Source organism: Erinaceus europaeus, unplaced genomic scaffold (genome assembly GCF_950295315.1).
Source record: "Erinaceus europaeus unplaced genomic scaffold, mEriEur2.1 scaffold_574, whole genome shotgun sequence".
In the NCBI taxonomy this organism is placed as follows: domain Eukaryota; kingdom Metazoa; phylum Chordata; class Mammalia; order Eulipotyphla; family Erinaceidae; genus Erinaceus; species Erinaceus europaeus.
In genome coordinates, this window is record NW_026647399.1 from 1 (window position 1) to 22,832 (window position 22,832).

The 22,832-nt window shown below is 40.2% G+C and overlaps 1 protein-coding gene across 1 annotated transcript; it reads left to right on the forward strand.

The window, feature by feature from the left end:
• Positions 1-969: 969 nt before the first annotated feature.
• CEP57L1 (centrosomal protein 57 like 1) lies at positions 970-19,940 on the forward strand (the record flags this gene model as incomplete). The annotated part of the gene is made up of 7 exons (XM_060183975.1): positions 970-1,174; positions 2,248-2,325; positions 3,723-3,809; positions 6,042-6,119; positions 6,296-6,456; positions 17,114-17,258; positions 19,524-19,940. Coding segments are annotated over 7 exons (973 nt in total), but the record flags the coding sequence as incomplete, so codon positions are not given.
• Positions 19,941-22,832: the final 2,892 nt, after the last annotated feature.

The window sequence follows — 22,832 nt, forward strand, 5'->3', positions numbered from 1 at the left end:
TTTTATCTGTTATCTCTCCGTCTCTACTTCTCATCCTATATGTAAAGTAATAGTAAAGAGAACCCAGACAAACCTCTTGTGCTCTGAATGCTTTGTAAAGGTGGACATTCTTAAACGACCCAAATGATAGCTCTACTAGGAGTGATCGGCGTGAACCAGAAAATATTAGTCCCTTAAGTGGGACTAAAGTAAGCCTGCTTTGCTAATGTTCCCTGGCACCTCAGCTTATGGCTATGTGTATTTTTATTTAGTTAGTTAGTTTAATTTTTATTTATAAAATGGAAACACTGACAAAATCATAGGATAAGAGAGGTACAACTCCACACAGTTCCCACCCCCAGAACTCCGTATCCCATCCCCTCCCCTGATAGCTTTCCTACTCTTTATCCCTCTGGGAGTATGGACCCAGGGTCATTGTGGGATGCAGAAGGTGGAAGGTCTGGCTTCTGTAATTGATTCCCTGCTGAACATGGGTGTTGGTGGGTCAATCCATACTCCCAGCCTCTCTCTCTCTTTCCCTAGTGGGGTGGGGCTCTAATGATGTTTTCCACAGTAGAGATATTTAAACAAAATGCAGATGGGGGCTTGGCGGTGGCACACCAGTTGAGTTGAGCACACGTGTTACAATGTACAAGGATCCAAGTTCAAGCCCCCAGTCCCCCACCTGTGGGGGAAACTTCATGAGTTCGTGAATCAGGGCTGCAGATGTCTCTCTTCTCCCTTCCCTCTGGATTTCTCTCAGTCTCTCACCAATAATATAAATAAATAAAATGTCCTTTTATCTTATTTTTTTCCCCACCAACAAAAGGTTTTTTTTAAAAGATGTGTATAGAACTTTATTCCCTTGGTACTAGTAGAGCATGTCCTTTTTTTACATCTTACGTTTATTCTGTGAAAGCATTTGATTTTCCAGTTTTTGTTTCTTAGCACCTAAAGCCTGTACATGTCTGTCCCTGTTTCTCATGGCAGACTTACATTGTGCTTCAAATACACAGAAAGTATTTTTGAACCATTGGCACTACTGGCCAAGTTCAGGGTTTGTTTTCTCCCTTTCCAGGCCCAGCTTCAAAGGGAAAAAGAACAGGATCATATGAAGCTGCAAGTAAAACTTGAAAAGCTGGAAATCTTAGAAAAAGAATGTTTCAAACTTACAACAACTCAGAAAATTGCCGAGGTAAGCTTCTACTTTTTTTTCTTTGAAGTGGTAATGGCCAGAAATAAATCTTTAGTGTTAAGCATAATTGGCACTAAATTGTGAATTGCAATAAATCTCAGACTTACAAAACTTCATCACAACCTTTAGAAAGGCAGATCTGAGTTTTGACTGTAGAGACAGAAAGTTAGCGGGACCTGCCGCAGCATGAGGGAGCTTGCCACTTGATGGCAAAGCCTTGCTTGCACTTGGTCTTAGATGGCAAAACATTTTCACTTGCCAGATACTTTACCTAAAGTTTACTGAAAATATTGTCTCTTACCCTTGCAGTTCAGTTAAGCCTACCCTAGACCCTGTCCTAAAATGCCCTCTTTTTCTACCCTAATTCCTATCCATTTCATAGAACTTTTCTCCCAAACCTGCTTGTCTGTGAGACCTTTCTTGAGTTTTCCACCATTCCGGAAATTCTCCCTCTGAAACAGTCCTACCTTTGTATTCTGGGGGCTATTCCATGAATGTAAGATGAAATGCGTACATCTGTAAAGGGTGGTCTAAGTCAAATCATATTGATTATTGTTGTCATGTCATTATTTTATCTATGCTGATCTTGTTCCCCAGAGTGTAGTCTTAAGTTTTTAAGTTTTAAGGATTCTACCTTCTATTTCTAGTGATGTCTTTCTCCCCCCACCCCCTTCTCTTCACCCTTATCATATGTACATAATACACATGTATTGTAATTTAGTCTCTGTCGTGATTGAAACATTGATGCCCAAGACTACAACTGCCTTAACTGTCTAGACCATGAGTTTAACTTCCCCAATCCCAGAGTCACATCATTAAAGTTTTGTCCTGGGCATTCGTAAAGACAGTGTGTCCATTTTTGCGTTCTCTCTCTCTTTTTACATAATAGCAGATGAAGAAGCACAGGAACAAAGTCAAGGACATTTTTAACACCTTTTCCCCAGTTCCTTTTTCTTTCTCTTTGCTTCACTTTGCCCCTCTACTGACAATCAAGACACAGAGGACTCTATTTGGAAGAAGGATGGCTGGATCTCGTCTTCATATGATAATTTTATGTTTTAATTCTTTTGCAGGACAAGATAAAAAATTTAGAAGAGAAACTTAAGGAAGAAGAACATCAGCGTAAGCTGTTTCAAGATAAAGCTTCAGAGGTGAGTCAAGTACTACTGTGTCATCTGTCACAGTGAACCACATTTGTTTTTATTATACTCTTTTTATTTATTGAAGTGTACACTCAGGATTCTAATTTCTGTTTCCTAGATTACTAGTTTTTTCTCTTTCTTGCTATAATAATAAAATTATCAGGAAGTCAGCTAGTCTGTCTATATTCTTGGATGCATCACCCAGAGTTCTTTCGGTGTTTTTGAAATTCTTTTTCTTTCTTTCATTTTTTTTTAAATCAAAACATTCAGGGGGCCAGGCAGTAATGCACCTGGTTAAGTGCACAGAGTACAAAGCACAGGTCCATGCAAGGATCCTGGTTTGAGGCCCCGGCTCCTCTCCTGCAGGGGGCTCGCTTTGCAAGTGGTGAAGCAGGCCTGTAGTTGTCTGTCTTTCTCTTCCTCTCTCTGTCTTCCCCTCCTCTCTCAGTTTCTCTCTGTCCTTTCCAGCAAGCAGCAGCAGCAACAGCAATAACAGCAGCAGCAGCAACAATGGGAAAAAAACATTCAAATACTATTTATATATCTAGTAGGACAGAGAAAAACTGAGAGGGGAAGAGAGACACCTGCAGCTCTGTTTCACTGCTCCTGAAGCTTCCCTCCAGCAGGTGGGACTTTGCGGGCTTCAGCCTGGGTCCTTGTGCACTGTAACGTGCATCTCGACCAGCTGTGCCGCCACCACCTAGCCCCCTGTCTCTGAAATTCTGTCAGATCTATACATTCTTGGTTGAAAGAACTTCTGAGATAGATTCTCTTACAAATGAGAATAGTATCTTAATTACAGATGCACGTGATTTAACTTTCACAAGTAAAGTGTAGTACTTTGTAGGGTTTTTCTTTTTCTTCTTCTTCTTCTTTTTACTGTTTCACTGTGTGCACTTAACCCGGGACACCACTGCCCGGTCCTTATTTTAATGAAAGAGATACAGAGAAAAAGATACCGAGTGAGAGATACCAGAGCACTGCTTAGTTCTGGCTTATGGTTATGTTAGAGATCGAACCTTGAACCTCAGAATCTCAAGCGTGAAAATCTTTTGCATGTCCACTATGCTATCTCCCTGGAGATGTTTTCTTTCTTGAAAGCTTTTTTATCTTTATAAACTTATACTAGAAGTTGCATTATAATGTCTTTTTTTAAGTTTATTAAAAATCAAAAGCCAGCAAGATAGCTCACTTGGGAGTAGGCCCGTTTTTTCATACACACGACCCCGGTTCGAGCTTGACTCCCTGCTGTAGAAGAGGAAGTTTTGGTGTTATCTTTCCCAAACTCCCTTTGTGTCTTTGTTTCTAAAACCCAGAGTAGTGAAACTCCAGTGATGACACCCCTCCCCCCCAGAAAAGAAGGCTTATTGAAAAAGCAACTTTATGAATTTTTTTTAATATTATAGCTTCAAACTGGACTTGAAATAAATAGGATTTTAATGTCTTCAGTATCAAATCCAAAATGCCCCAAAGTAAAGAAGAAATCTTCAAAAGTATGTGAACATTTTATGCTTATTCACCCTTTTAATACTTATACCTATTACTGCCAGAGGAATTTGAAGAGATGTATAAAAAAAGACATGCAGTAATACTATGAAATGGGGTTAAAAACATGAATCAGGTGATGTTGGCTTGGCGCAGAAGGACAATAAATCAAAGACTTCTGAGAAGACCGGGGACATAATTAAAGCTGTATAGCCAGGTGATAACTGACAGTAATTTGAAAAGGTGAACTTGGAAATAGAATCCAATTTAATGAGAAAGAGACAGAGGAAAAAAAGTGTGTGTGTGTGTGTGTGTGTGTGTGACACACACACACATAGGAGTGAGAGAAACCACAGCACTCAAGCATCCATCAGTGAAATGAAAGCCAGGCTCAAACCTGGATCACACGCATGATCAGGCAGCAAACTGTCCAGTGAGCTATTCCGCTGGCCCCTGAATGACTATCTCAAGCCATTCTGTGAGTTTGCACACTCTCATAAAGGCTAGAATGTGATCAGAGGTCTTAGGTAGTGTAGTAACTGAAGAATTAAATTTATTTTGTTCTGAATTCTATTGACTTGAACTATCATTAGGTTAGACTATTGTTTTTCCATTCCTTAAAATTCTGATTACTAAGGCACAGATCTTAAATGACTGTCAGAATTCACAAAGCAACTTTTTTATATAATTTTTTATTATCTTTATTTATTGGATAGAGACAGCCAGAAATTGAGAGGGGGAGGGAAGCTAGAGAGGGAGAGAGACAGAGAGACACCTGCAGACCTGCTTCGCCACTCGCCAAACTCCCCCTGCAGGTGGGGACCAGGGGCTCAAACCTGGGTCCTTGTGCGCTGTAACATGTGCGTTCAACTAGGTGCACCACCACCCGGTGCCCACAAAGCAACTTTTAAGAATTGACTCACAGACTTTTATGATTTATCTACCTAGCTATTCTTTAATTTTTTAATTGAGTTTTTACAATTGTTACTAAGTCCAAATTTCCACTTAGAATTGAAACTATTTTGTTTTGGCTTTCCTTTCATTATTTGATATGATCATTTTGTTGCTTATCCTCTAGCCTTTAAAAAAAAAAGTGGGGGCTGGGCGGTAGCTCAAAGACCAGCGTGTAAGGACCCCCCTTTGAGCTCCCGGCTCCCCACCTGCAGGGGGGGATTGCCTTACAGGCGGTGAAGCAGGCCTGCAGGTGTTGTCTGTCTTTCTCTTCCCCTCTCTGTCTCCCCCTCTTCTCTCTATTTCTCTCTGTCCTCTCCAACAACAATAACAACAAGGGCAACAAGAGGGAAAAAATAGCCTCCAGGAGCTGTGAATTCAAAGTGCAGGCACCAAGCCCCAGCGATAACCCTGGAGGCAAAAAAAAAAAAAAAAAGTGTCACCTATGTTTGATGTCACTATCCCATGGAGAACTTTTCTTTCTTTCTTTTTTTCATAACCAGCATCACATGTACCATTCTGTTTACTTTTTCGTTCCAGAAGAGACCTAAAGAAGGAACGTCTCCTGGTCTTCCTCTGTTGTTATAACACCCCTCCATGTGAGACCAGGACTTGAGCCTGGGTCACATGCATAGCAAAGAGTATGCCCGACCTGTAAGCCATAAATCCCCCCATTAAAGAAAACCAGAGATTCAAAAGTATATTCCTGACCTTATGAGCTATCTCCCCAGCCACTATAGCCAACTTGTAATCCCTTTCCTTCCTCTCTCCTCCTCCCCCACCCCTCCTGCTCCTCTTTTTCTTCTTCTTTCTTTTGACAGAATGAGAGAGAGATACCATAATATGGTGGGTAGTGACAAATGATATTTTCTTTCCTTTCTTTCTTTCTTTTATCTTTTTTTTCTACGATTTTTTTTTTTTTTTAATTTTATGACAAAGATAGGAGGAGAGAGAAAGAACCAGACATCACTCTGGCACATGTGCTGCTGGGGATCGAACTCGGGACCTCATGCTTGAGAGTCCAAAGCTTTACCACTGCGCCACCTCCCAGACCACGATAAGTGATACTTTCTCATAACTTTGCGTTGTCCAATAGCTAACGATGTCACATCTCTCTCCAGGTGCTAATTTGCCATCAGCGTATATGGTCAGTGGAATCTCTGCCTTTGGTTGCCCTGGTTCCTAATTGGATTGTTTGTTTACATTGAGTTTTGAGGCTTCTTTATATCATAAGTATGTTGGAAAGTAATTTTTGTTTACTATTTTTTTTTCCCCCTGTCAATACTTAGAAAACGAAATGTCTAAAGAGAGGGCCACCTCAGGAAAGTTTTTCAAAGTTTGGATCACTGCCTTTTGTGACTGAGAAGGTGAGGGGGAGGGAATGAGGAGAATTGGATTTTGTGTGTTTTTTTTTCTAAACTCCTACTTTACTGTATGTGCTCTTTAAATGACTTCATCCGTGTTTTCCTTCTAAAATCTGCCACTGCAAACTTATTTTCCACGGGTGCAATTGTGGAAATTTCCTGACCCACATATTTTTTAGAAACCTGCTGAAGTGACGGGGCCTAGGTGTTTCCACAAACCGACTAGAGCAACTCGCCACTGCAAAGTTGTAACTGCTAAATTAGAGAAGCCCATTTCTATCTCTGACAACCTGTCTGAACTCCTGATGGCAATGCAGGATGAGCTGGGCCAGATGAGCATGTAAGTATTCTCACTTTTCTTTTTTTAATCAGAAAAAAATATTAAGATATTTACATTCTTATAATTTTTATATTTATTTATTTTCCCTTTTGTTGCCTTTTTTTTTTTTTTTTACTTATTTTGTTATTGATGTCATCGTTGTTGGATAGGACAGAGAGAAATGGAGAGAGGAGAGGAAGACAGGGGGAGAGAAAGAGAGACACCTGCAGACCTGCTTCACTGCTTATGAAGCGACTCCCGTGCAAGTGGGGAGCCAGGGCACGAACCAGGATTCTTTTTTTTTTTTTTTTTAATTTTTTTTTAATTTAAGAAAGGATTAATTAACGAAACCATAGGGTAGGAGGGATACAACTCCACACAATTCCCACCACCCAATCTCCATATCCCACCCCCTCCCCTGATAGCTTTCCCATTCTCTAGCCCTCTGGGAGCATGGACCCAGGGTCATTGAGGGTTGCAGAAGGTAGAAGGTCTGGCTTCTGTAATTGCTTCCCCGCTGAACATGGGCGTTGACTGGTCGGTCCATACTCCCAGTCTGCCTCTCTCTTTCCCTAGTAGGGTGTGTCTCTGGGGAAGCTGAGCTCCAGGACACATTGGTGGGGTCTTCAATCCAGGGAAGCCTGGCCAGCATCCTGGTGGCATCTGGAACCTGGTGATTGAAAAGAGAGTTAACATACGAAGCCAAACAAATTATTGAGCAATCATGGATCCAAAGCTTGGAATAGTGGAGAGGAAGTGTTAGGGAGGTACTCACTGCAAACTCTAGTGTACTTCTGCTTTCAGGTATATATTTTGCAGTAGTTTATGGATACGTGTGAGCATAAGCTCTCTCTCACAGAAACTGGTGTATATGTAGGTTATGGGACTTTGTTAGAAAGTGAACCACCTGAGATGAAATTAGAATGTACTATAAAAGGAAAGGTCTCACCCGAGTAATGAAGCTGAAGGGTTGTCATTCCACATGTGAAGTCTCTGGACACAGTCTGAGGTGAAGCATGTTGAGGTGGCAATCGTTGCGTTGGTTAGGTTGTGATCGGCGGATGCAATATTATTTGGTATGGATTGGGAGAGGCATACAGGAAAGTGGGCCCTATCCAAGGGTTCCAGGACTGGGGGAAGTAGGGGCTCTATAGTGGAGATGTGAGGTTCCTGCTGTCTTAGGGTTCAAAAAGACAATCGATAGTTAATGTTATCATCACATTATTTGGTAATTGGGTTAACTTTGAAAAGTCCTTTTGTTAGGGTTTGCTGTACAGTATCCAGTATCTTGTATATAGCTGTGCTATTGTATGCTTCTAATCTACTTGGTCTAGGCTTTTGAGAGAGTCCGCATATCAAATACACAGCCTATATATATTAAAAAGATTCAGTTTGTGTTTTGAAAAACTTTGAGACATACAATTGATTTTCCCCCTCATATTAATTAACTAGTGATTTATATGTCTACATTTTGCTAGGAGTGTACATAAACACCATTCCCACCACCAAAAGACTGTGACCCATTCCTCCCACCCATTCCCACTCCCCACTGTCCCAGGAAGCTGCATGTCTACCCCTCACCACAGGGTTTTTACTTTGGTGCCCTACTTACAGTTTGGTCAGGTCCTGCTTTTAGTTTCCCTTTCAGATCTTCTTACTCAACTTCTGTTGATGAGTGGGATCATCCCATACTCATCTTTATCTTTCTGACTTAGCTCACTTAACATAATTCCTTCTAGCTCTGTCCAAGATGGGTCAGAGAAGGTGGGTTCATTGTTCTTGATAGCTACATAGTATTCCATTGTGTATATATACCACATCTTTCTCAGCCACTCTTCTGTTGTTGGGCACCTGGGTTGCTTCCAGGTTTTAGCTATTATGAATTGTGCTGCTATGAACATAGGAGTACACACCTCTTTTTGGTTGGGTGTTATGGAGTCCTTGGGGTATATCCCCAGGAGAGGAATTACTGGGTCATATGGAAGGTCCATGTCTAGCCTTCTGAGAGTTTTCCAGACTGCCCTCCACAGAGGCTGTACCAATTTATATTCCCCACCAGCAATGTAAAAGGGTTCCTCTGTCCCCACATCCTCTCCAGCATTTGTTGCTGCTGTCCTTTTTGATGTATGCCATTCTTACAGGAGTGAGGTGGTATCTTAGTGTTGTCTTGATTTGCATTTCTCTGACAATCAGTGACCTAGAGCAATTTTTCATATGTTTGTTAGCCTTTTGGATCTCCTCCATAGTGAATGTTCTGTTCATATCCTCTGCCCATTTTTGGATGGGGTCATTTGCCTTTTTGGTGCTAAGTTTGCTGAGCTCTTTATATATTTTGGTGATTAGTTTCTTGTCTGATGTCTGGCATGTGAAGATCTTCTCCCATTCTGTGAGGGGTCTCTCTGTTTGTTTAATAGTTTCTTTGGATGTGCAGAAGATTTTCAATTTGATATAGTCCCATTGGTTTGTTTCTGCTTTAGTCTTCCTTGCAATTGGGTTTGATTCATCAAAGATGTCCTTGAGGTGTAGGTGGGAAAGTGTTTTACCAATGTTTTCCTCTAAGTATTTGATTGTTTCTGGTCTGACATCTAGGTCTTTGATCCATTTGGAGTTGATTTTTGTTTCTGGTGAGATAAAGTGGTTCAATTTCATTCTTCTGCATGTTACAACCCAGTTTTCCCAGCACCATTTATTGAAGAGAGCCTCCTTTTTCCATTTAATCCTTTGGGCCCCCCTTATCAAAGATTAGATGTCCATAGGTGTGGGGATTTATTTCTGGGCTTTCAATTCTGTTCCACTGGTCTGTGTGCCTATTTTTGTTCCAGTACCATGCTGTTTTGATGATGATGGCTTTATAATATAGTTTAAGGTCTGGGAGTGTGATGCCTCCATTTCTGCTTCTTTTCCTCAAGATGGTTTTGGCAATTCTAGGTGTTTTCAGGTTCCAGATAAATGATTGTAGTGTTTGTTCTATTCTCTTAAAGAAGCTTGGTGGAACTTTGATGGGTATTGCATTAAATTTGTATATGGCTCTGGGGAGAATATTCATTTTGATGATATTTATTCTTCCAATCCATGAGCATGGGATATCTTTCCATCTCTTGGTATCAGTTTCTATTTCCTTGAGTAGCGACTCATAGTTTTCAGCATACAAGTCTTTCACTTCTTTGGTCAACTTTATTCCTAGGTATTTGATTGATTTTGCTGAAACAGTAAATGGGAGTGATTTCTGGATGTCTTCTTCTTCAGATTTAGTGTTTGCATAAAGAAATGCCACTGATTTTTGTACATTGATTTATGTAGCCTGATACCTTGCTATATTGCCTAATAACTTCCAGTAATTTTCTGCTAGATTCTTTAGGTCTTTCTATGTATACTATCATATCATCTGCAAATAGTGAGAGCTTGACTTCTTCCCTTCCAATCTGTATTCCTTTGATTTCTTTCTCTTGCCTGATTGCTATGGCAAGAACTTCCAATACTATGTTGAAGAGTAATGGTGACAGTGGACATCCCTGTCTAGTTCCCGATCTGAGGGGGAATGCTTTCAGCTTCTGTCCATTGAGTATGATGTTGGCTGTAGGTTTGCTATATATAGACTCCACTATCTTGAGGAATTTCCCATCTATTCCCATTTTTTTGTAGAGTTTTGAGCATGAATGGGTGTTGGATCTTGTCAAAGGCTTTCTCTGCATCTATAAGGCTTTCTCTGCATCTATTGAGATAATCATGTGGTTTTTGGCTTTGCTTTTATTGATGTGGTGAATGACATTGATTGACTTACGGATGTTGAACCAGCCTTGCATTCCTGGGATGAATCCCACTTGGTCGTGATGAACAATCTTTTGATAAGTTGCTGTATCCGGTTGGCCAAGATCTTGTTTAATATTTTGGCATCTATGTTCATCAGAGATATTGGTCTGTAGTTTTCCTTTTTTGTTCTGTCCCTATCAGCTTTTGGTATCAGGGTGATGTTGGCTTTATAGAAGGTGGAAGGGAGTATTCCTGTTTCTTCAATCTATGGAATAGCTTAAGAAGTATGGGTATTAACTGTTTCCTGAAAGTTTTGTAGAATTCGTTTGTGAAGCCATCTGGTCCAGGACTTTTGTTGTTGGGGAGATTCTTAATAACGGTTTCAATTTCTTTGTCTGTGATTGGTGCATTTAGATTTTGTAGTTCTTCTTGGTTCAGTTTTGGAAGGGCATATGTTTCTAGGAATTGTTCCATTTCTTCCAGATTCTCTAGCTTGGTGGCATATAGTTCTTTATAGAAGTTTCACAGGATTCTCTGGATTTCTGTGGTGTCAGTTGTGATATCTCCTCCATTGTTTACAATTCTATTAATTTGAGTCTTCTCTCTTTTTTGTTTGGTGAGTCTGGCTAGGGGTTTGTCAATTATGTTTAGTCTTTCAAAGAACCAACATTTGGCTTCATTGATCTTTTGTATGGTTCTTTTATTTTCGATGTTGTTTATTTCTGCTCGAACTTTAGTGATTTCTGTCCTTCTGGTTGCTTTAGGGTTCCTTTGTTCCTCTTCCTCTAAGTCCTTGAGGTGTGCAGTAAGGTCGTTCATTTGAGCTTCTTCTTGGTGTTTAATATGTGATTGTATGGCTATAAGTTTCCCTCTCAGTACTGCTTTAGCTGTGTCCCAAATATTTTGATAGGTTGTGTCTTCATTTTCATTAGTTTCCAGGAACATTTGAATTTCCTGTTTGAGTGAGTCTCTGACCCAGTGGTTCTTAAGGAGTATGTTGTTTAGTTTCCAAATTCTGTGACTTTTAATAATTTTCTGTTTGTTGTTAAATGTTAGTTTTACTCCACTGTGGTCTGAGAAGATACTTGGGATGATTTCAATGCTCTTGAATGTATTGATGCTGTCTTTGTGGCCTAACATGTGGTCTGTCCTTGAGTATGTGTTATGTGGATTTGAAAAGAACGTTTATTCCAGTTTTTTTGGGTGGAGGAGTCTGAAAATGTCCAAGAGGTCTAGTCTGTCAATCTCTTCATTCAGTTCTCTTGTATCTTTATTGGTTCTCTGCTTTGTTGATCTGTCTAAGTGTGAGAGTGGGGTATTGAAGTCTCTCACTATTATTGTATTACTATTGATGTATTTTTGAAATTCTTTCAGTAGATGCTTAATGTATTTAGATGGTCCCTCGTTGGGTGCATAGATGTTAATAATTGATAAGTCTTCTTGGCTGATTGATCCTCTAATCATTATGTAATGTCCTTGCCTATCTTTTATTACTTTATTTAATTTAAAATCTATTGTGTCTGAGATGAGAATGGCTGTCCCTTCCCTTTTTTTGTGGTCCGTTAGCCTGTATGATAGTTTTCCATCCTTTCACTTTAAGTTTGTGTTTATCTTGTTGTGACAGATGGTATTCTTGCAAGCAGCATATGGTTGGGTTATGTTTTCTGATCCATCCCCCCACCCTGTGCCTTTTGATGGGTGAGTTTAAGCCATTGACGTTTATTGATATTATGGATTTAATGTATTGTACTGCCATTGTTCAAAAAAAAAGTTTGTTTGCTCTGATATATTGCCAGTATTATAGTGATGTTCTTGTTTATAAGAGGTCTTTTAGAACCTCTTTCAGGGCCAGCTTGGTGATGGTTGCCTCCTTTAACTGTTGTTTATCTCAGAAGGTTTTGATCCTTCCATCTAGTTTGAATGAAAGTCTAGCAGGATATATTATCCTTGGTTGAAACCCTTTTTCATTCAGGGCTCGATAGATATCTTGCCACTCCCTTCTGGCTTTTAGAGTTTGAGTGGAGAAGTCTGCAGATAATCTTATGGGTTTTCCCTTGTATGTGACTTTTTGTTTCTCTCTTGCAGCCTTTAGGATCCTTTCTTTATCCTTACTTCTTCTCATTGTGACTATGATGTGTCTTGGTGTCTTCAGGTCTGGGTTGATTCTGTTTGGTACTCTCTGGGCCTCTTGAATCTTGATGTCCTTTCTGTTATTCAGGTCTGGGAAGTTTTCTTCTATTATTTCCACTAGAATGTTTGCTTCCCCTTCCTCTCTTTCTTCCTCTGGCAGGCCACTTATACGAATGTGACTTCTTTTGAGATTATCCCATATGTCTCTGCTGTTGTTTTCAGTGTCTCTCAATCTCTTTTTAAGCTCTTTCACCTCTTTCTTCATTTTCTCTAGCTCATCCTCTGTCTAATTCTGTTTTCTGCTTCTGTTAGTCTGCTTTCCCTTGCCTCAGCTTCTTTCTACATTACAGCTATTTCAGCTTTCAGTTCTGTAATTGCCTCAAGATAATCAGTATTTTCCTTGGGGGTCTCAACTATTGTTTCCCTAATACTGCCATTCCCTTCCTCCAATGTTGTTTTCATTTCTGTGATTAATAAGTTTTTTATTGCTTGCATACTTTTCTTATCTATGGTTACTTCTGGCTGATTTGTAGTTTCTTCTGGGCTCTTGTCTTCATTCATTGGAGTAGCAGTTGTATTTGTTTTTGATCTACCCATTTTTATGATTTATGTGTTTCTTTTTTTTATGCTCTGTTGTTCCTCAGTTGTTGTGTCTTGAGTACAAGTAACACTGTACTAAATACCTTTATAAATTGCACTCACCAACCTCAGGAATTACAGTAGCAACTGAAGCAAATATTGAAGTAGTTTAATCGTTACCAGTTAGCAAAACAATTTCTCCAGTCCGTGAAAAAATAGTAACCAAATCCCAGTGAAGAAAGAGAAAAGAAAGAAAGGATAGCAAGAATAGACAGTTATGCAAATCTACTATCCACTGTATATTCTAGGGGTAACAAGAGGGGAAAGGGAACTAGAGCAGAGATACACACATAGAGAGTCCACTCTGAGTCAGATTTCTTCCCCAAAATAATTCACAAATTCAGAAAGGCAAAGAAGAAGGAAGAAGTGTATGACAAGATAAAAAAAAGAGAGAGAGAGAGAGACAAGAGAGAGAAAAGGGAAAAGATAAGAAAAAGAGCTGTAATTAAAGAGCAGTAAAAGGAAATTCCCAAATGTGTATCAGTGAATTCAAAAAAGCACACTGTTTGTTGGTGTGGGGGCTGGGGGCTGTGATTTTGGAAGCTGTAGGATTAAGGAAGAAGGGATGACAAGAATGAGAAAAAGAAAAAAAGAGAGAGAAAAGAAAAAGATAAGAAAAACAACAGTCATAAAAGGGCAGTGAAAGGAAAGGGTTTTTTTAAATGTATTTATTTTTAATTATTTAATTAGCTATGCGGGGTGAGGTGGGGAGGGGTTTGGCTACTTAGAAAGAAAAAAGGCCAGAGGTTTCAGAAGGGTATAGACTTAGAATTAATGATACTCCCTGGTGGGACAGGAATTTGGTAAAGAAATGGAGCTCCTAGCAGGGGATCCTGCTAGGAGCTGGTCCCCAGGGACTCGTTATGGGGGGGGGGGGGTGCGGGAAGGAGGTATGCTTGAAAATTAAAAGGAAGAAAAAAATTTTTTTTTCCGCCCTTTTTTCCCTACTCTAATTCTTAACCCAAATTAAGTTATAGTCACCTCCTTGGTGTCGCCGCTAGGACCCCTTATTGGCTGGCCTGCTAAAGGTAGAAAATCCTACCGTTTCCAGGAGATGTGGTCAGAGCTCAGCCACTAGCAGCTTCTCAGTCCGCCATCTTCTGGGAAACCCCCCCCCAAGCTTTCTTAAAGGATTTCTCAAAGATGAAAACTAGCTCCAAGGCCTTTTGATCCAAGAGAGCTGTGCTCAAAGATGTCCTCGGATCCGCCCTCAGGGTCGCGGTGGTCCCCGGAGACTCCCAAGAGAAAGCCCCCAAGCTACAGTGCTCCCTCCCGGTCCTCTGCCGGCCGCCCAGCAGCGCTCTGCAACCGGCGGAGGAGCTGCCTTCCCGGGCCAAGGACAGTGCCCGGCGCACCCGCCTTGCCTGCCACAGCCTGGGAAGTCTGGAGCAGCCCGTCCGCTAGTCCACGCCACCTCTACTCTAATTCTTGACCCAAATTAAGTTATAGTCACCTCCTTGGTGTCACCGCTAGGACCCCTTATTGACTGGCCTACTAAAGGCAGAAAATCCTACCGTTTCCAGAAGATGTGATCAGAGCTCAAGCCACTAGCAGCTTCTCAGTCCGCCATCTTCCGGGAACCTCCACGAACCAGGATTCTTAATGCTGGTCCTTGCGCTTTGTACCACTTGCACTTAACCCACTGCGCTACTGCCCAACCCCTCACTTGTAAATTCTTAAAAGTCTTAGCCACTTGGACTTGTTTTGCTCTGTAGATTGGTTATTACTCAGTCTCCATTGTGTCTGTTGGTACTGTTTAAATTTTCAACTATGTGTAAATTACCATTTTTCCAATTAAAAGGCTTTCTTTACTTCCAGATCTGAAATGATAGACTAATATTACAGTCATTCCAATAAATAGATTTGGTGACCTTAGATTAAAATTAAAAAAAAAAATTAATAGGAAAGATTCTTTTTCTCAAAGGCTTTTAGTTACATGATTGAGTTCATTTCAGTGAGGGCCAGGAAACTGTAGAGCACACACATTACCATGAGCGACAACTTGAGCACGAGCCCCAGCAACATGATGGACCATGCAAAGAGGAAACTTCACAAGCAATGAAGCAGTGCTGTCATGTCTTTCCTTCTCTCTCCTGTCTCTCCCTCTCTTTCACCCTCTATCTTTTTTTTTTTTAATGTATCTTTTTTTTTTTATTTTCCTTTTTGTTGCCCTTGTTGTTTAACATTGTTGTGGTTATTAATGTCGTTGTTCTTGGATAGGACAGAGAGAAATGGAGACAGGAGGGGAAGACAGAGAGGAGGAGAGAAAGACAGACACCTGCAGACCTGCTTCACCGCTTGTGAAGCGAGTCCCCTGCAGGTGGGGAGCCGGGGGCTCGAACTGGGATCCTTACGCAGGTCCTGGCGATTTGCGCCACGTGCGCTTAACCCGCTGCGCCACCGCCCGACTCCCTTTCACCCTCTATCTAAATAGAATTTTAAAAAAAGTGTAGTCCACCAGGAGTGGTAGAATCATGCACAGAGACCCAATGAAACCATGATGGGGGCAAAAAAAAAAAAAAAAAAGGAAATAATGAATTATTTCATTAAACAAGTAGGAATACAATTCCTTGTTTTAGGCTGTCTAGTCTTCATTACAAATCAAGAAATGTCTAGAGATAATAAGACTATCCCAAGTTTATGAATTCAACAAAACATATGTGCTTTGACTGATGAGATACTTGAAATAAGAACTTTATAGAAGATATAACTGTTTGTTGTTTCTTTTTCCTTCTAGAGCACTTCTCAGCTTTGGCTTATGGTGGTGCAGGGAATTGAACCTGGGACCTCAGAGCCTCAGGCATGAGAGTTTCTTTGCATAACCACTAGCTACCCCCCTACACATAACCATAAAACCATTTCTGTTGAGAGAATAATAATAATAATAATAATAATAAAGCACTGGGGCTAGGCGTTGGTGTGCCTGGTTAACGCTCAGATCCCCATGCTCAAGGACTCAGGTTCAGACTTCCAGTCCCACCTGCAGGGGGAAACCTTCAGGAGCAGTGAAGTCATGTTACAGTGCTGTTCTTTTTCTCCTTCTCTCTCCTTCCCCTCCTCCTGTCAATTTCTCTCCATTCTACCAAATAAAATCAATAAATATCTATTTAAAAACATCACTCAGCTCTGCTTATGATGTGAGATTTAACCAGGCACATTCAGTGGCTCAGACATGGAAATTTTCCATAGTAGTGATAGCACTACCTCCCTGACCACTACAGTATTTCTTTGAATAATCTGTCACCAAATCCATGATTTCCCAAGCACATGCTTTTCTGCTTAGAATTCTTCCAAAGAACCTACATCAAGAATGCTGAGGCTGGGAGTCAGGCGGTAGCACAGTGGTTAAGCGCGGGTGGCACAAAGTACAAGGACCAGCGTGACGATCGGGGTTCAAGCCCCTGGCTCCCCACCTGCAGGGGAGTCACTTCACAAGTGGTGAATCAGGTCTGCAGGTGTCTGTCTTTCTCTCCCCCTCTGTCTCCCTCTGTCCTCCTCTCTCCATTTCTCTCTGTCCTATCCAACAACGAAGACATCAATAACAACAACGATAATAACTACAACAATAAAACAAGGGCAAAAACAAAGGGAAAATGAATAAATAAATATTATAATTTTTTTTAAATGCTGAGGCTAATATTAAAGAGAGTTCTTTAAGTCCTCTGTCTAAGGTCATCAGAATATTCTATATACTTAGCTCTAAGCTTTAAAAATCATGATTTTTTTTTTTGGTAAGAACCTACATCTAAAGTCTTAAATGTACTGTGTTTTTGTTTTTTTTTTAAAGATGGAGAAAAACTGGGAGATAGGGAGAGAGAGAGAGAGACATTGACAGACTTGCAGTATTATCTCACAGTTCTTGAAACTTTCTTCCTGCAGGTAGACACGGAGGGCTTGAACCCAGGCCCTCGTCCACTGTAATTAATGTGTGCGCTCTGCCAAGTGCACCCACCACTGCCCAGCTCCACCATGTGTACTGATCTTAAATTAGAAGAAGAGCCTCTTTAGCTCTGATGAGGTTTAATTAGATAGCTTTACAGAAACTTTCTCTAACGGTCAATCTTTAGCTCTAATGAGAATGTATGATTGAATAGGACATCACGTAATTATCGCGGCAACATATACCATGGGCTCTGGCAGTGCTTCCTGTTTTTCACAGAGAACACCAAGATCTGCTGAATCAAATGAAGGAAACTAACAGCCACTCCGTCTATGAAGACATAAAATGTGAACTGGAATATCTGGCTAAGAAAATGGAAGTTAAAGCAGAACAAATTTCCAAACTGAAGAAGCACCAAGACAGTGTAAGTATACTTTAGTAAAGGATATTGGTAAAAATATATTTGTGTTCCGTGTTACGTTTCTGTGTGAACTTCCAGATGGACGATGTACGTGTGTGGCCCAGTGAGAAGCTTGACAGAGTCCTTTAGGCTAATTACATAATAGAGGCATCTGTCCCACTGGGATCACAGCCTTGTGCACAGCGCTTCAAGATAATATTGAGAAAAAAGAGGCAGCCTGGGAGATGGGTCGTAGAGAAAGCATTTGATTTCTAAACACGAGACCCTGAGTTTGAGTCCAGCATCACATACGCCAGAGTGATGGTCGGGTTCCTTCTCTCTTTCCTCTTCGCTCATATGAATGTATGGACAGACCAATCTTACGAGAAAAAAAGCATGAAAGTTCAGTTATGTGATCCAGGAAATGGTACAATGGTTAAAGTGCTGGATTCTCAAGCCTGAGGTCCTAAGGTTGATCCCTGGCAGAGCATGTACTAGAGTGGTGTCCTGTTCTCTTTCTCTGATTTCCCTTATCTCTCTCATTAATAAATAAAATCTATGGAAAAAAAAAGGAATAAAGTTCATTTATGTAAATAATAATGGCTTTAGAAAGACTGTGAGACCCACTGAATTTGTCTTTGTGGTCCTCCCATGATCTTTTTCACCTTTTCTCCTTTCCCTCCCTTCTCTAGTGCCCTAATGATGTCCCTTATGTCATCAGGTCTTTAATTCAGTACGTTACAGAAACCCAACTCCTCAAGCCGTAGTCCTATGCCCAAACCACTATTTCACCTTTCTTAACAATCTATCTGCACTTCTAGCTAGCAGGGTGGGAAGTGGGACTATTCTTGCAGGTGAATTCTTAATAACTAAGAAAGGCTTAGCAGTGTCAATATATTAACAAAAGCATGGATTATTTTAATTTTTATCCCAAGACAATGATTCCACAAGTTGAATTATTAGCACCATTACACTACTGCAACAGGAGACAGGATTCTTTCCAGGAACCCTCAGATCTCATCATGTAACTATCTGCCAATGGAATGAGCAACATTCAGGCAACTTAGCAATATGCTAACCACTCAGTTCTGCCTCCCTTTTACAGGAAAGTAATAAAAAGATGAGCAATTTATAGTCTTTATTCTTCTATGGCAAAGAAAGAACAGTATTTGAAGTAAATACTCTTACTTTCCTGGCTTATAAGGCAAATAAAATCTTTATATAGTTGTGTGAGAGTGGAGACTATATAATTTGTACACTTTCCTAGCCTCACATAGGAGATACTTCAAAGGAATAGTAGAATAATTCTATTTCTAAAACGTGGGCCATCTATGCATGACTATATTTATAGAGACAGAAATTGAGAGGTTGTGGGAGGGAGAAGAGACACCTGTAGCAATGCTTCACCACTTGTGAAGCAGCTAGGGGTCCAAGGGATTGATCCAAATCTTTGCTCATGGTAATATATATGCTCTGTCAGCCTCCCCTTTTCTTGATATTTTGATTGGCATTCACTAGTACTTTAAATTTAGAAACACTTTTAAGTTAAATACATGTGTTTGCATATGCATGTGTGTGTGTATGTACACACACATAATGTAGAGGCATATTGATATAGATATAAAATACCATCTAAAAGATTGTTTTTAAAAGAAAGGTTTACTTCCATATGAATTAGTGATTTTACGAGGTACATTTGGTATAGGGATCAAACTGGAAGCTTCAGGGGTTCAAGTCCTGTGCTCAGCCAGCCAAACTACTTTCCAAGATGTTAAAAAGAGTTTCTCTCTTTTCTTTGTCTCCCAGTTTTCACTCATTCGCAGTCTCCTACACTTCCTCTCTCAACTTCTCCCACTTCTGGCACTACTCTGACACTCTCAAATATATAATTTTAGTCCTCAAATTCATCTGTGCTTGAATTACTTTTAAATTTTAGTTTAGTGAAAGAGATACAGAGAGAGGGAAGTCAGAGCCTCAGGCAGTAAAGTCTTCTTCATAACCACTATGGTATCTTCTCAGCCCCAAAGTATTCTTTATGTGTTGTCATAAATGTTTTACTCTCACTAGTCAAAGCAGTCAATTCCCTGAGAGCAGAGATTGTTTTACTCATTATAGTTCTACTTGACTGTAATTTTGGACATATAATATTCTATAAGTAAAACAAACCAAAAAAGCCAAGCCTTTGAATTTTATATACTCTTTAGACCATCAAGCCGGTACTTCTACTTTAGACAGTAGTTTTTGTATATTTTTTTTACTAAAATGGTAGATTTTTTTTTTCCTCTCTAGGTTCGTAAGCTACAGCAAAAAGTTAAGAACTCAGTGATGAGTGAAGCTTCAGCTCTTCATCAAGAAGATAGCACCTCTAAGAGATCCAAGAACATAAAAAACAGCGTCAGGAAATGTCCACCAACTAACCATCTTCAGAAGAGCAGCAGCTCCCATCCAACACGAGTCCACAATCTTCAAGTGAAATTGAGAAGAGATGATATCATGTGGGAACAGTAGCGACAGCAAACCTGTCACCCTAAATGAACTCTTGTCAATGAAATCTTGAACTGTCTAAAGTGGTTTTAATTTAATATACTTTGACCAAACTCTGAATTATGTTTCTAGCCTCTATAAAGTCACACTGTAGTATCTTTAAATTAATGTCTAGTGGCATTCTAAGAGTCCCAAAGAGTAAATGACTGCTTTTTTATTTTTCTTAGTGACTGAAATGCCTAATCTCATATTTTAGCAGTGTTGCAGATACTATAGAAGCTGTAATTATTTCTTTTTCAAAGACATTAAGGTAAATTTAGAAAATTATACTGAATTGATGGTACTCAGAAATGAGTGAAGTTTGAGATTCAAGCACCATTCCACTTTTTCATTTAGTAGTATTTGTATAAAGGTCTTTCAGCTTTCCTGGTGTTTCTTCCCTATCTTGTCTTAGAGCGGTAATTTTTTTTTTCTTTAAAAAGAAAAAGAAAAGGAAAAGTTTACTAGGTCTGCAGTTTTGTGAAAAGATCTCAAAGCTTCTATGTAACAGAAACAGTTATTTTACTTTTAGATAACAGTAACTCATCTGTAGAAATTTTCCAACAAGGGCAACAAAAGGGAATAAATAAATAAAATAAAATAAAAATTTTTCCTCTGCTATTATCACTTTCTTTTACAAATCTGTTTTTTTCTGAACACCAGTGGCCTATCTTCAGAAGAGTTTTATTCTTGTATTACATACATAATTCATTAGTATGAATCAAGAATGTGAAGCGTCAGGAACCCACAAAGTTAACATACTTTTAAGAGGGAAGTTTAGGGAAAAAATGGAACATTTCATTACCTCACCCAGTAAAAATCAGGGGAATATGGTATCCTGTTTTTTTAATGTTTAAGTCAATGTTGTCACCCAAGATTCATTATTTTTTTAAATATATGACTGTTTTATAATAAATCTCTGGTGACCTATTTTTCTAGTGGTCTGAAAATGAATATGACTTTTCTGAACCTTTTTGGTTTTTCACAGAAATCCTTTGGGAAATTGAATTGAAGGCATCATTTGAAGCAGATAAAACAGATGGAAAGGAAAAAAAAAAAAAAAAGCAGTAGGAGGGAAGTGCCCAGAAAATAGGGTAGCAGTTAAAGAGACTGTATGTCCCAAAGGACAGAGTCGGAGGTATATCACTAGTGAACTTTCTGAATACATAAGTTCTAGGTATAAAAGAATTTTGGGGGAGTCGGGCAGTGGCAGAGTGGGTTAAGCGCAGGTGGCGCAAAGTGCAAGGACCAGTGAGGATCCCAATTCGAGCCCCCAGCTCCCCACCTGCAGGGGAGTCTCTTCACAGGCGGTGAAGCAGGTCTGCAGGTGTCTGTCTTTCTCTCCCCCTCTCTGCCTTCCCCTCCTCTCTCCATTTCTCTCTGTCCTATCCAACAACAACAACAACAATAATAACTACAACAATAAAACAACAAGGGCAACAAAAGGGAATAAATAAATAAAATAAATATTTAAAAAAAATTTTTTTTTTTTTTAAAAAGGGGTACAATTCCACACAATTCCCACCACCAGAGTTCTATATCCCATCCCCTCCCTTGAAAGCTTCCCTACTCTTTATCCCTCTGGGAGCATGGACTCAGGGTCATTCTGGGGAGCAGAAGGTGGGCGGTCTGGCTTCTGTAAAAGAATATTCTAATGGACTTGGGGCTGTTTGCTTTTCCTAAGCTCTGGTTATCTCTTAACTCAGGTTTCTAGGTTACTGAAGTAAATAACGCATTCCTGCCATAGCATGGAAATACATCATCTGATTCAGCACTTTGGATTCTGGTCTGGTGGGTAATATTTATTGTAGAGAAACTATAGGGAGCCGAGTGGTGGCACAGCAGGTGGAGCGCACACGTTACCATGTGTGAGGACTCAGGTTGAGCCCCCCCCACCCTGGGCCCCATCCCCACCTGCAGGGGGAAAGCTTCACAGGCGGTGAAGCAGGTCTGCAGGTGTCTGTCTTTCTCTCCCCATCTCTGTCTTCCCCTGTTCTCTCCATTTCTCTCTGTGCTATCCAACAACAACAACATCAATAACAAGGACGACAATGGTAGAAAGATGGCCTGCTGGAGCAGTGGATTCGTAGTGTAGGTACCACGCCCCAGTGATGACTTTGGAGGCAAAATAATAAAAATGATAATAATAATAATGAAAAAGTCTATTAAAAGTCACATATAAAAAATAAACTAAAGAATGGCTTTTTATTGTTGCTCCATCACACCTACTGACCTAAAAATACGACTGCCAACTGCTACTTGCCGTACTACTTTGCTCCTTGGAGGGCGGAGCAAATGATTTCCTTCCTGGAAGAGGCCATCTATGGCCAGTGTACAGGAGTCGCTATAGCAACCCTACAGCTTGCTCTGCCTCGCAGAAACTTCTAAGATAGCGTTGATTTGGTTCCCCTAAGTGCAAAACAGTTTTTTCTTTTTCTGTTTTGTTCAGACAGAAATTGAGAGGAAAAAATGAAAGAGCAACTTTCTTGCTAAGGCAAGTCTCAGCTTCGATGAAAGGAGAAAGTTCCAGTGTTTGAAGCAGCAGGTAATGTAAATATTCTAATCCTGACAATAGGACTTGGAATTCTGAATGTGCGTGTGTGTGTGTGCGTGTGTGTGTGTGTGTGTGTGTGTGTGTGTGTGTTTGCGTGCGCACTGCTTTTGTTCCGTAGTAGCCCTAGACTGGAGACCCAGAGAGAAGTGTCCACATTTTGTTGCTCTTGGATCAAAAATGTTTATTCTCCATAGTGAATTAGCTGCCTGGGGTGATGTACTTGGAGTTTATTTTTGAATTTTTTTTATTTTCAAAATACAGTCTTAACGATAAAGTACTATCGACAACTTAGGGTGAGGGAGATAGCACAAAAAAAAATAAATAAAGCTTTCAGGCCTGAGGCTCTGAAGTCTCAGGTTCAATCCCCAATACCACCACAAGCCAGAGGTGAGCAGTGCCCTGGTAAAGAGGAAGAGGGAGGAGTAGGAAGGGAGGGAGAGAGTGACAGAGAGAAAGATTAAAATCTGACTTGCAGTGTCGGTAGATACCAAGGTGGGGAAGGGGCTTTCTGTGCAATGGCA